At 38.0% G+C, this 15460-nt stretch overlaps 1 protein-coding gene across 3 annotated transcripts in view; it reads right to left on the reverse strand.

The window, feature by feature from the left end:
• Positions 1 to 2748, reverse strand: part of WWC3 (WWC family member 3) — a 63516-nt gene extending 60768 nt beyond the window's left edge. For 2 of the 3 annotated variants that reach the window (XM_035901720.1, XM_035901719.1), the window contains exon 1: positions 2641 to 2748. In XM_035901720.1, coding sequence (XP_035757613.1) covers positions 2641 to 2656 — 16 coding nt within the window. In that variant the 5' untranslated portion in view covers positions 2657 to 2748. The remainder of the gene's footprint in view (positions 1 to 2640) is intronic. The other variant, XM_035901718.1, reaches the window with a different exon arrangement.
• Positions 2749 to 15460: the final 12712 nt, after the last annotated feature.

The following is a 15460-nucleotide window of genomic DNA, read 5'->3' on the forward strand; positions in this document are numbered from 1 at the left end:
GGGTTGGAAGCACCACCGAGATTTACAGAAGATTTCTCTGTTCCTAGGGTTTTTCAATATAAATGGAAAGTTATTGCCTAGAAATCTTTTTATTACTTTCTGGGTAAACAAACATAGCAAGAGGCTTGGAAAAATCAGATGTATTACTGCTTTCTTTTAAAAGGTGCAAGGGCAAAAAGCTTGAGACAGTGCACAAAGCATGAGAGGTCCCTGGCAAGCGTAACTTTAGAAAGACTCTCTTTGAATTATCCCCTGCATTTTCTCACAGTATTTCTTGAAACCAAAGCACTTCTAACTGTTTTGTCAATTAACACAGAACTCCAATGCTGTGTAAAGCATTTAACCTGGTCAGCCACAAAAGGCAGTCCAAATGTTTTCACGTGGAAGTTGCTGTTCCAAGAATTTTAGGTGTAGTTCAGAACACAACATAAAGGACTCATTTGAGCACACATTTCTTCAAGTTCCTGCGCCATCCCTGCCACTTGCCTGACACCACCTCACAATGCGTGATTGTCTACTCATTAGTTCTCACTTGCACTAAGGATGTTAATGCAGTCTTGATTGGTACCTTTGTTGTCCGCAGTTTAAAATTGGACTGAGTATCCTACTAATTTTTGAATAATGATTATCCAGCTATAATATCAACTCAGTCTTCCCTCCGAATATAAATCCTGCTTGTATATGCAAGCACTGTATTAGCCTAAGGGTGACAAACACATTTTGCTGTGATGGTTGAATTATCATTTAGGATAGTATCTGTGGGCTGCAAGTAATTAGTTACGATGAAAGAGACAAATTTTGCAACCTTGTTAACTGCAGAATGATTCCTTTCACTCAGCACTGGCCGTATGAAGTTTTGATCCCTCTGTTCATATATTACCTTTATTTAATTCCTAATATTACTAGCTTTACTTTCCCACACCCATTTATATTAATCTTCTCGTTCTGTGCCTTCCCACTGAGCATTTGGGAATTCAATTTCTCTCTGCAAAGACTGTCTTGTACAGTTTTTGCTCTCAACTGCACAGAAAAAAATGCAAACCAGATCTGACATGCCTACAATGATTAATATCCTTTCCATAAGTTCAAACTTGATGTCTGTGGTAAAGCAGCTAATAACAAAGTCTGAAAAGGAAAAGGGAGTGATTTCTTTTGCATGCAGTGATGACTGTTATTCCTACCAAAGATGCCTACTGGTAGGATGCTTTAGTAACTTTTTTAGTCACAGCATTGCAACAGGAGTTCGTGTTCTATTCATTATCTGTAGGGACTCCTAAAGCCTTTTACAAAGTTCAAGAAAAAAAATAAAGAGATGCCAATATCCTCCTTTGTGGTTTTTTTGTTGTTTTTTTTTTAATATGTGCATTCACACACATGTACATATGTTGGTGCAAGTGCAGTCTGCTACTGTACTCTGATGTAAACCTCACTTTTATTAAACTTTACCATTAACTAATGTTACCATGACAGTTTAAACAGCAATCATTAAGCTACTACTTCTTTTACACAGCATTATTGTAAGAATTACCTAACAATCTGTATTTACTGCCTTTCAATTGTCTCAACTATCTATCCTTGTGATCAGTGCATTAACAGCTCTTTAAAGTGTATTATTTAATTTGTGATCTTCGTTAATTTCACAACAAATAAGTGCCTGTGTGGGTCAAACAATATCATGGGAACATTTGTTATTCTGTTGGGTTGGTTTTTTTTTTAAAACAAAATAAGTAATTGTGAAACCACAATGCACAAGTAATTCCAATGATGGCAGCAAGCCAAAAACTATTTCTACACTTTTATTTTTTAATTGACTAGATTTCAAGATAGTATTGAGGTTGTTTTTGCAGATTATACTATTTACCATTGCTGGGATAGCCCATATAACTACTTTCTTCTTTTCTCCCTCCCTGCCAACTGCCAATTCCCACAATATTGGAAGCATTCACTCATTGGTGATAAGAAGCTTAATGATAGCAGCACAACAGTAACAGAAGCAGTAGTACAAAGCTGTAAAGATAAGACTTTTTTTTAAAATTAGAACTGGCAAACGTGCCAGACAGCGGTGATACAAAGCTCAGCAACAGTCCAAAAGGGAAAATGTTGGAAATTTCGCCCTCTTAGTTTCCAAAAGGAACATCTGTTGTCTTTTTGATAGCATTTTGTATTGCATTAAAGCATAAAACATATATTGCTTAAGAGAGGATGAGATTACTGTATTTCATAGTGCTTCTAATTAAAAATCAGCACTTTTCTCTCAGAATGTATTCTGTTTTCCAGTACTGAAGAGTAAACTACAGATTACTGGAAAAATAGGAAATACAAGAGTATAGCATGAAAATCTTCTTAACTGACATATGACAAAAAGCAACAACAAACTTACTGACACGCCACAGTATGACAAAGCAAAACAAAATAGCTATAACAATTATAACTCAATCATAGGTTGTAAAATTCTTTACAAATGGAAGAAGGATTGTGCCCTAGTTTGAAAGATGAGAAAACAGATACTACAAGAAATTACTTGCATACAATTTTCTCACTGTAGCATGAGGTGCCTAAATGGTATCAGAAACAAAGTTAGTGCCATCAGTTAACACCAGCTTACTAGGATTCCTAAAAAATAATCAGACATCTACTCACGATTTATGTGGTCCATATAATAAACTCCAATCTGTTGATCGTAAACAGTTTCCCATCCTAAAGGGAGCTCATCACCGACACAGTCAGCAAATGTCAATGGCTTTGTAATCCTGTAAAAATAAAAGTAATACAAATAAATACAGAAGGTGCAGAGTTTACAGTGCAATGAATGTTATTACATGTTTTGAAGATACCCCCATCATTTGATCACAAACTAGTTATGTTGCTTAGGAATGTGTAACTAATTACAAACATACAATTTCAAAATAAAATTTCATTTAAATATGCTGACAGATACTCCCCAAACAGGTAAGACAAGCTTCTCCCTTCAAGTTTCTATGTTTAACAATTTAATTACAATGGCATGCAGTCCTGCCAGTTTTTTTCCCATACTGCAAAGAACACAAACATGAAGCCGGAGATCACCACTGCTAAAAATTACTAGAAGCTTTATAGGCTTTCACTTCTTCAAGGTGTCAAAGCAGTATAATTTTCTGTCCTTAAAAAAAAATGAAATAAAATTTAAGAAAGCACTATATAATAGATTTCTCCTCTTTTCAATTATACATTTCCAACTATTAACGATATTGTCTCGGTCCAGACCCATCCAAATTACTTCCTCTCCCTCAAAAAGAGGACAAACAAATGTCTCTAAAGAATTCTGAAGCCATCAGAGCAGAAACGGTAACTAATAAGTAACAGCATTACTACCCAGCAGCTTAATATATCACATCCCTTGCTAGACAAACTCTTGATACACCAGTGGGTAACAGAAGACCAAACCAGCAATTTAGTATTGACAGGAATGTTGAAAATACTGGGTTACAAGTTCTACAGAAAGACTCTAAACCAACACTGTTCTAGAACATCAAGGTATATAAAAAAAACTAGGAAGAACAAATGACGCAAATAAACCCTTAACGTTCAGTTGAATCATGCGTATTTCCCAAATCATCATTTTCATTTTTACTTAACCCCCAAAATAGTGTTTTCCTCTAAAAGTTGCCATAAAATTCTTTTACAGAAAAGTTATTGATATAGCCATTTCAATTATACATGGGTTATAGATCCAACACCTTCAACATTTATTTGTTGAGGCATTTCTAATACTTACAGTGATGACAGCTTTGCAAAGATTGAATACATGCGTTAATTTAGGGATTGACTTAAGTTGAGCATAACCGATGGCATAATACTGTTTGGCGTAAAATGGAAATTCCGTTTGTATGTTATAATACCCAATTAAGATTTCCTGACACCAGATTTGCACTATGCTTACAAATACACTGCAGAATAGAGAGATCATTTGGACTGGTAATTGCACTTCATCTGATAAAACCTGTATAAAAAAATAACTTTGTCTGAAGTAAAACATGTCTGTCTGAACGAGAAGTCCTTCCCCACCCCAAAACAAAGCCAACCAGAAGAATCCAATGGTAAGGACTTCAAATGATGGAAACACTACTATGGCTGCATTCTAGCTCTTCCAATGGTCCGGTAAGCGCGCCATTCAACCACTAACAAAAAGCACACAACTTCGCACCCAGGGAAAAAAAAAAAAAAGAAGAACAACAGAACTGCATTTACCTGCCTCCTAAAACTATTTTAGTATTCTTGAGATTAAAGTGTTTGAAATTAACTGTAGGAGAATAAAAAAAAAAAAAGAATCCTCACTAGCTTAAATGTAATGTTTGAATAGCTCTGTACAATAGTACAAAGATCCAAGTTATTTCAGTCAAGTCATCAAGAGCTTGATCATATGCTATGGATTCTCAAACATGTATAAACAGTTTAGTAAGATGAAGATGTACTTAAACTTGTACACGATTATTTAAAGTAAAAATTTTCCATTACTGACAAATACGTAGCTTACATTATGTAATCAAGCAAATCCACAGCTGCTGTATTTAAGCAAACATTACTATGGATTGGCACACGTGTTCTTTCAGTAATTCATCTAGCAGTCAGGCAGGCCAAATATTGCCAAAATACTTCTGATCTCCCTGGAATTCAGTCAAATATTAAAAATATAACGTGCAGCATTTTTTCTTAAATTCTCATGGTTTTGTTCCGAAGACATCATGTTTACAATTTCTCAAAGTAGTCTAGACATTGGCTCCTAAATTACCACACTATAGACAAGATTTTCTTTGGAATGAATTACGAGACATGCTTGCCTGTTATCCAAACACACCCTCACCCTTTACTCGAAAATAAAACCCGCACATGATACTTTAACCTTTCACACTACACGAACTTTGAATTCAACGTTCGCCATGATCCCACCAAGGCTCAGACTTCCAGGACAAGGACAACGCTCACTTTCTGGAAAAGGGAGACAGAAGAAAGCCAACGCATCTGGTCTAACCAGTTTTCATTCCAATGCTATAAAGCATGCGTGAACAGTTTAATTAATGGTTTTGAAGGAAACCTTGTTAAAAAGAACACTTAAAAAGCTGTCTTCCAGATATTCAGACCATTATTAACTTGATGTCGCTCATTTTAAACTATATTCAAAGTTGTTCCAAATTGGATTCCCTTCAGACAAAGCATAACATTGCATTGATTTTCAATTCAGTCACATTTTTATCTATGTAGCTTGAACTTTCATCAGTCACTTAATCTAGTTCAAAACATGCAAATCTTAAACTAAGAATTAGAAGTTTCTCCCTGTGTTTTGCGCTTGTTTAACTATGTCAACTGAAAAAAAATACATTTCTGGTTTAACCAGCACAACTCTGAGGAGAAGATTTTTTTTTTTTCCAGTTAGGGAAACTAAGGGTTTCCAGAACAACAAAGACAAAATGGAACAGATGCAGATATGGATATTGGAGATCAGCCACAAATCACAACAGTAGACTCCTGAAATTAAGTATCTTCTGGAAATACTGTTTTACCCTCTGGTGATTTTTTTTTTTTTTTTTAATTAGCTTAAGCACTGTAAAATAGGACAGGTCTTTTCTGCTTCTATATAAAGAACTGTACAAGGTACAAGTAGATCTGTTAAAACATTTCAAAGTATTAAAGACAAAAAACTTCTCAAAGCATTATAAAGACAGACAAAGACAGAATAAAAATGCTACCATCTTTAATTAAAAAAAAACCCAGGGCTGTCCTGAACTATGCTATTCACAGTAGTAAAGAACAACCAAGGCATTTTACCTGTCACCAGGGACCATCTCCTGTCCCCCCTGCAACAACTGTTAGACATGAATAAGAAGATTTTGAACTTCCAGCTGAAGACAGAATTCCTCTGGGACCAGTTTACAACATTAACTGGTTGCAGCTATTTAATCTAAAGCCCAGGTACAAGTGACAGTCATCCACGGGGGCCAATTTCGCACACATCCGAGACCCACCCGTAACTTCAGATTAACTGATTTGCTGATTCTTCATTATCTTGAAAAGTTTATCCTTTCCAAAAGTAAGAATACTGCTCAGTCATTAGGCACCTAATCTTTTGTGACTCTGAAACCCTTCAAAAGCAAATACAGAAACACAAAAGAAAGCTTCCATAACCCAAATCCTGCACATCAAGTGGAGAGAAAAATCTTTGAGCATTGTCAGGTGCCTTGGATCTCCCACTTCTAACTCTGCCCAAATTAAATGTTTTCGTTAAGAAGAAATGGAAGTCTGGTATTTGCATGCAGTAAAACAGACATATCTGAAGACCCAAGGTTTATTAATTGATGCAGAGAAAAATGTTAATGAGCTAGTCAGTTAGAATACAGAAATCAAACTACAAAATAAAAACAAACAGTTGAATAAAGTTGTTTCTAAGAGGTGTTTTCCTCCTCCTTGCATACTTATTTCATACCTTTATCCATTACCCATAAGCAGAAGGATTCCAGAATACGTTACTTCAGCTTTCTGAATATGCAGCAGCAACAGATATTTCTTGAACTCATCAGTTCATGGCGTGGAGTGGGTGGGAAGGAAAGACGACAACAAAAGGCAACAGCTAAATACCATTTTAGATACATTACTGCAAAACTGCTGTCAGCATTAGTATACCTTGTTAACAGAATCTAATTTCAACCCCCAAAAAACTCACAGAAAACCTCAACCTTTAAATAATAAAAGAACACTTCTGGGTTCAAAGAAAAGGCATACTTTGACTCTCCAAAACAGTTTGACCGATAGCACGGGGAAGCAATTTTGTTGTCATGGATTTTCAAAGACAGAACCAGACCACTAAAAACACACGGCATCAGAAAATATTAGATAACATCCTTAGTCTTCCCATGGCCCTAATGCCACATCAGAGAGCCCTGGCTGCTTGAAATCCCTAGGTCTAATTGAGCAAAATTTCCCCTGGAAGGAACTAAATTAAGACAAACAGAGCCTGGTTTTGCAAGATCTTAAACAGGAAACCAAAAAGGTGTTTCCAAAGTAGAAAAGCTGCTGCAAACTAGCTGCCATCCCTCAGACAATGTCTAGATGCCTGAATTACACCCAGGGAAACCCCATCTCCCAAAGTGGCCCTGGATTAAGAGGAAAGCACTAACCACGAGGGCTAATTATGAAAAAGAACCACCAAGTTCTGAGGAAAAGCCACCATTTGTAGGGGAGACAGAGGGAAGGATGCAAGAACACCAACTGCAGTCAGGGCTTTTATGTTTGTTCCTGATTTTGGTCAGGTCCAACAGCAGAGGCAGAAAACATCTAACAAAATGTGATGCTCCTCAACAGACAACTAGGAGAAACATTCTCTTAAATCTGATCTCAGTCTGACTAGCCATCTAATGGGATAGATGGTTTTGCCTGACAAATGCGAATTACAGGCTAGGAAACTATTAATTCACATTACAGATCTGAAAAGTACCAGACAATTTAAAAATGAGTAATGGTATAACTAGAAAAGAATTAAAAGTTCTAATAAATCTAGCAATAGTTTATCTGAAGTATTATGCCGAGTGTATTACTGGTGTCACAAGGCAAGAAAGAGAGAAGGCAAAATGAGGAATCACGCACATACGTAAAAGCTTTCAGCCAGACTATTTTTTTTTTTCTTACCACCTTTCAAACATGAATTTAAGTTACAGCCATCATTATAAAAGTCAACTAATCCTCTTGTCTTGGTATCATCACTCTTATTCCCTCCAACCACACAGCCCCCCCCCCAAAAAAAAAAAAGCAAACCCAAGAAATTGAGAAATTGAGCAGGAATTGAAGATGATTTTTTTTGTTGTTCCACAGGCAGGGGCAGGGACACATCCTGCCCACCCTGCCCGGCTGCTGAAGCACGGAGCCTCCTACACAGTTCAGAAGGGGCCACGCACCAACCAGACCCAGGCAGCCTCACCGCTGGGCAGCGCACGCCAGCCAGGCACGGGCTGCGGGCAGCAAATGCCACCGCCAACCCCAGACCCCCTGCCACAGCACTCTGGAGTACACCACGGTTCTGGTTCTCCTCACTGTCCGTCCTCTACTACGGACTCGGCTCTCCTCAAGTAGCCAAGTCATAAAAATGAGCTGGATTTTGAAATAAGGTTTGGCAAATTACATACTGACTGCTTAGTCAGAAGTGCAACGAAGCTCACCAAACTACATGCATCTTTCCAAGGTAAAAATCCATTGTTAACTTTTTTCTTAACCCAAATGATATATCTTCATTTTACTGCATAATTTGAGTTCTGTTAATATAAATCCACAATACAGATGGCCGGAGAGAAACTTGCACAAATGAGATTCTGTGCTCAGGACAAAGAGTTAAAGAAGGTAACTTGTATTCAGTCATCGCAGAGATACATTTTCATGAGAAATAAAACACTACCCTACAGCAAGGAAATAACAGGACCAGCTCTTCTAAAGGTCACTTGAAATTCAGTCTTTTTAAAACTGCACTGTATTTTGCAGTAATTTTCTTTTTTTTTTTTAAAACAACTGCAAATAAGCACATGAAAGAGTGCTAGCAGTGTCAAATCAGTGCATTTGCTTCAATTAATTTTTACACTAACATAAGCATACATCGATGTGCAAAACAGAAGGCAAGGATGGCATTAGCCAGCTACAGTAATGAATCAACATCTTTTAAGTGTGGAGAAAAATGTGTGTTCGTTATTAGACAATTTTTATTTTTTTTTTAATGGAAACAAGTGTTAACACATGGTATTACAAACCTGGACAACCTATGCTGAGACAGCTGACAAGCATGTCACTCCCACAAATATTTGAGTTATCCGTCGATCACCACCTCCCGAGCCATGGTCTGCCACTGTTTACAGTGCGGCAAACAAGCTGGTGGCAGTTCCTTTTAACCCCACGCTGTAAGCTACAGTGCTGCAGGGGCTGGTTAAAAAGCAGCTCTAACATCTGTGTAACAGGGCAGTGTAGATGGTAACTTCATCGGCCATCCTATTCTGCGGTCCTTAACTGCCCTTGTTTTACAGCCACCTGAGCTTACGTGGGTCAAGAAAAGCAAGTGGTATCTACCTCTCTTGTGACCCAGTGCTGAAGAAAAACTTTCCGGAAAAATGGAAATAATGTTATAAAAACTCAGCAGATTGACTCTATTTTGGCACCCAAAAGCCAAATGGAATGATTTTGTTTACTACAGTGTTTCAGATCATCACATCCTGTGTTGTGCACTACTTTTTCATGCTAGGCAGTCCTTTACATTTTTTTAAATCTCACTAACACACTTCTGATGGGCAGGGTATTATATACATATTAGATGAAAACTGTTCATCATAAACAATATATTCACTGCTACATATAACACAAGCAGGACAGGTGGCCATGAAAAGCCTGAACAATTAGATTTTGTCACACAAAATATATGTGAAGCTGCATGTATGAGTAAGAGAGAACCTATATGATTTGCTGACTTAGAAAAAGTAAGAGGTTTATACTGCCTACAAACACCTACAAGAAATGTACCTGAGGATACCCTCTAACCTCCTGTCACTACTCGAGAAACAATAAACTTCTACTAACAAGTAGCAACAGACAAACAATAGACTTCTGTTTTTATCCTTTATCGTACTCCCAAAACCAAAAGCAGCTAAGAAATATTGGCTTAGTATGTTGAAACATAAAATAAAGTGCTATGTCCAATTGCAGCTCTCGCATGACTTGTCTGACTGCTCAGGAACTGCCGAAACAGTTCCACACAAGCAGCCAAGTCTTCTGAGCAGCTATTCGTTTCTTAACAGCAGCTATGATCCATATCCAAATTCAGAACTCAAATATTATAGGAAATTCTTGCTGAAAATACACCCACATTTCGTCAAGACAACCGAAATTCCTCCTTCAAAAAATTATAGCCAGCTTAAAAGTCAGTGCTTTTAAGAAAACTGCTTTTGTTATCTTTTTTACAGAGGATAAACAATAAAAAAATGGGGGCAGAGGGGTTAAGTAAGACTGTCCATGAGCGCTTTAAAATATGTTTTGTTTGTGTATGCACAGATAGCCCAAAGTTGCAGGCAACTGCACAAAGCCACCATCCAGAACCCAAGATTAGCGGGAGGGCAGAGGCAGTCGCTGGAGGGGCTGGCTGCAGGAAGGCAGTCGGAGCAGCAGGTGACTCGGCCCCTAGACCAGAAAACAGACAAAACTATATAGGGCAGCTGGGAATAAGCCATAAAGAGAAGAAGAGCAGGAATAGGTGGCAGGTAAGACAGTTAAGGGAGGGGAAGTAGGAAACTACAGTTCTACTAAACTGATGTCAAATTAGATCTTCACATGAGTATGTTCTTAGCTAGAAACAGTGACATGCAAGATATTTATGACTCTTCTTTTGCCAATCCTAATAAAGCTGCCTTCTTTTTACTCAAAATCTCTAAATATTTACAAGATCTTCTCAAGGACTTTTATATTGGAAAAGACTTCAGAAAAAACCTCAAACAGATAAAAATCAAAAGCCTAAAAGATAAGGAAAATTCAATGGGGAACTTCAGAATCTGAGAGACAAGCTGAATTCTTCCACCCATGTGAGAAGCCTAACATGACACTGCACCTGTCCAGCCACAGCACAGCTTTAGGGTGGGCAAGTAAAGCAGTGTTCTAGTTTCACTGATTCTGAATCAACGTTTATAACGTTTTCACCCATTTATGTGAATAACAGTGTTTTCCAACTCCATGCTATTGGTAATTAAGGTCCCAGTTAGTGAAGACCAGACCTGCAGTTACCTGTTCATTTCCTCCATCTTGCAAACCACAACCCTGCAACCTTCTGCTGGAGAAGACCAAGTCACGCAGCTCTCCGATTTCTGCATCCTCCGTACATATTAAAGCTGATTTTTATGTTCAGTTCAGTCTAGCAAACTGCTTGGCAGCCATATCCTTAGTTTTGCAATGACTCCTCTAGTTTGAGAACTCAAATTTCTGACCAGCTTACTTGGCCACAATCCTGCCCACCAGTTAACTAAACCATTGCAGAAGAGTCACTGGGAGAAGTGATGAGTTGCTACACCCTTACGCAGAGGCGTAAGTGTATGTGCTTGTGGGTAAGCATATGCACACACACACAAATTTCTTCTCCTCTGACTTCTGGTCACAACTTCTGTATGCAACTACCAGATGAGGAGGAAACACCTGTATTTTCCTAATGGAACTCAGCTGAGCAAGGGTGAAGAGGTGCATCTGCGAGACCTTACTAGCAAGTTCTTAGTAATAAGCCCTTTGCACATGAGCAAGAATAACAGGAGGAGTTCAAAGCAGGAAGAAAATGAAGGAGACAGGAAAAGGCAGGTCCCCAGCAGACATGGAGGAACAAAAATGGGGCATAGAACTCCAAATTCCAGTCCACGAAGTTCTGCATGTTAGAAGAATAGGAGGCATCAAAAGAAGCTTTACATATCAGTAACAAGTACATAAAATGGTCTTAAATGCTGCAAGACACTATCATGCAGTGGAATTCTTCCTGCAGACTCTTGCAGGATCACTTCACGTTTAATCAGAAAAGATGAGCACATCCTCACTATTACGTTGCCTCTTGCATTTCTGATTTATTAAGGTACCTTGGCTACCTCTCGAGTAGTACAGAAGCAAAAGGGTAAAGTTCTTCAAAACTGTCTTCCCATCGGCTACGTTCTCTCACTAATCTCATATGTCCAGAAAGATTTGCCAGCATTTGCTGACTAGCTTGTTACCCTTAAGTCTGACCTTGCTAGACTCAACTTTTCTCCAAAATTTTGAAGTCTGTGGGATTATCCCAAACATTATGGCAGAGACTTTTCTACAACATTCTAGCAGCCATTGGCAATTCAAGTTTCTGTGCATTTGTAATGGTTAACTCTGCACTGCTGAAGGCCTCCCCACCTTAAATTTATCATTCTTCACTAGCTAGCCAGATTGTAAATAACTAGATATATGTGTGTGTATATATGTGTCTATATATATGCATATATAAACACACACACACACGCAATTTATTGATTCGTCCAAAGGCTATTAAAGCATCAAATGACAGAGGCTTAATTTAAACATTCTTCAATAAAGCAAGCACTGTAAAACACTTTTGTGAACACTTTAAATCGCTTTAGACAGCAAAACCGTGAATCTTATGTTAACTGGTAATTGGGCCAACTGGAAGGCAAGTAGATGAAGACGCACAGAGGTTAACACCAGAATCTTAATGTATATATGCAATTACATTTTGGTGTGGTCTACAACCACTTATTCACTGAAGAAAACCCTTCTCATACACTGAGAAGGCCCATCATACTAGAAAACATGCCAACAAACATGATACTGAAGGGATTTTATACTACTGTAGTCTGGGAGAAACAATGTTTTAGAATAGGCTATAGCCAAACTATACTTAACTACTAGTGTTCCCCTAGAGGTAAATTTAAGTTTAATGAGATGAGAAACAGACATCTGCCATGTCTATGTGCACAAACAAGCTCAGCACTACTATCAGTGAAAACTTCAGTCATTTGATTTAAAGTATTTTAAACCCCAGTCCTCAAAAAACTTACTATACCTGGAACACATTCAATTAAATTTTCCTGAAATTAATGTCATGAAACTTTTTCCATCAATAAGTATTACTCGATGACACTAATAAAAAGAAAAAACATGTTAAAAGTTACCAGAAACTATTTCTAGAGTAATTAAGCAGAAAGTGACAAACAATGGGAGGAAAAAGTAAATGCAACTGGACTGAGTATAAAACAATGGTTGGGAAAATGTATATTCAAGAGACCATTCTTTTCAAGTCTCAGAACAAAGTGATGTGTAGGTAAGTGCCAAAAGAATATGCATACCATGACTTCACATACATCCTATCAAAAACAAATTGTGAGGTAAAACAGTAAATGCCTCACACCCAGAGAAGTCTACACTGCCAGCTAATATTAGAAATTCAAGACAAGAGTTTCGCATTTAACCTTTCAGAACAGCTTTGCTCCTCCTCCTGCCCACTTGAAAACAGCATTATACTTGTCCTGTGTATTTCCCAAAAGTACCACGTGTGGCATTTCTCAAACACATTCAATTATCACATTCCTGGAAGTTTTATGGACTCTCGTGCCATTTCTAGGTAATGTCTTCTAACGTGCTACTGCACTGTCACACCCCAATTTTGCCTGTACAGCAGAGGAATTTTGCCTTTTCTCCCCCTGCCCAAGATTTCCCTATTGCAGCAAGCACAGCAGCCCTCCAGCATCGCCACCCGGCCACAAAGGTTGCATTTTGCACCCTCTTACTTTAAGTTAAAGAAAACAAGAGCAACAACACCTAGAGAGGCAGAATAAACACACAGGGGTTAAGAAGGATGAGCCGCCCAACAGCAGCAGCCTGGTCCACAATTTGTTGACCCCCTGCCCACACCCCCTCTTCCAGGCACCCTCTGGACTGCCACAGCCTGGGCCCATGCCCCCCTTAGTAGAGTGGGTGCCCAGGGGCACCAGAGGGAAACCTGCAACAGGAGCGGGCATTACACTGCCCTCCAGCAGACCCCTGCCCAAACTGCCACAGATTTGTTCCAGACCGCTGCTCAAGTTTCTGAAGGACGTTAATAAAGCAATACTTTACGTGGGATTGAAAGAGTGCAACTAATGCGATGCACACACACGATGCAAGGGCACCGCTGCAATCACCTGCCTGAAGAGCTACTAAGCTCGACTTAGCTCTAAGCAACTGAAGTGGAAATACGATGACAGGATCTTTGATGCTTTTGGTTTCAGACTCCATTTCTTGCAAGTGGTGATCTATGGCCCCATTATTTAAGGTTTTTCCACTCCTCCAGTGGAAGAGACTCCTCGGAGTTAGAGACTTAGGCTGGTCAAGCATATACGGGCGCATGTTTCAGCTGCCTAGAAGTGGCGATGGACAAGTCACTAGTGAATATTGTAGACACTGGCATACATATAAGACATCAATCTACCTACTTATTTAAAAGCTCCATATTTTAACTGGTATTACAAAAACAGTTAACGGTTACCTTTAAGGTACTAAAAATGGTCTAAAACCAAACACATTACAGAAAACTGTGCTTAAAATGTCTTTTGTTTTCCAAATATATCAGGAGATCTAACAAAAGAAACTGTATCTCCCTAAAACCTTTGCTGCTTTTATACCACTGGAGCAACAATCCCCCTTGCTAAGTAAAGTAATTTCTTTAAAGCCCAGTAACTACCTAAGGAAAAAAGCAGTAGTTCTGCAATGATTTCCTACATTTTCTTCTCCACAGCTCACTCTTTGGCTTTACTTTAAAATTACAGATAGAGCTGCCAAATTATTTACACTTTATGACATGCTACTTTATATAATTCCTAAGGTTTTGATTCTCAACAAACTTAACCTACCAGTCACAAATACAAATTAATGTAAGCTACAAATACATACTGTTAATGCAGGTGTTGTGTAGAAGATTCTCTAAAAAAAGTACTTAAAGTCTTACAGCTGCTTCCACAATCCAGGCTGACCCCGTTGTCAGCCAGTAACTTTCAAGCTTTTTGGAATACTTAGCCCCTACTTCCCCAACATTTAATTATCCCAGTATTAACACCATTCCCCAAGTACACTTGCCTCCTACAGTCCTCCTTAATGCTGACCTTGCAAATTAACAGTGTATTTCTCAATCAATTTTAGTAATTTACTAATATATCCTAATGAAAAAGACAGTTTTACAGGTTTATGTTCATCTGAAATTTTTTAAGAGGTTGAAGTTATGAAGTTTCATGCTGTTACTTCTATGATTGCCAGCAGTTGTGCAATATTTAAGCTTCAAGCTAGACCAATAAAGTACTTCCAAGTAAGTAATACTCATAATTTCACTGTCACGCTTTTGCTAAAATACAGGAATAAAAAAATATTTTGTGAAAAATCCAGAGAAATCCAGCCAGATAATATACTTTTTATTAATAGTAATAGTGTGATAACAAGGAAAAAAATTTTAAGACAACTTGCTCAAACTCAATTTAAAAAATATTTAGAACTATTAGAAAAAAAAAATTCAATATGAGAAATTAAATCAAAGAGTAAGACAGCACAAGTAATGTTTTGGTTGGATGGTTTGTTGGGTTTGTTTTGTTTTGTTTTTTAACACTATAAAATTTCAGGTCTACCAAAAAAAATGGGAAAGTAAAAAACAATCAACGGGAGATAAAGCACAAGTATGGAAGACACACCAAGCCATCAATCCTACACTGATCTTAATTTGAACATAACCGAACATCCACAAGTAACAAGTACCTCTTCAGTAAAACAGCAGTAGAAATTAAATTTATACAGTAATATACTGAAGAGACTTCAACAGTAGATGGCCGCCTCTTCTTCCTCCCCATCTCCCATGACCGAGAAGGTTAAAAATAGAGGCTTCCGTTTCCTTAGATTATTTCGCTTTAAACTTTTCTAGAGCACTGAAATC

This window comes from Egretta garzetta, unplaced genomic scaffold (genome assembly GCF_000687185.1).
Source record: "Egretta garzetta isolate BGI_Z169 unplaced genomic scaffold, ASM68718v1 scaffold49, whole genome shotgun sequence".
NCBI lineage: Eukaryota > Metazoa > Chordata > Aves > Pelecaniformes > Ardeidae > Egretta > Egretta garzetta.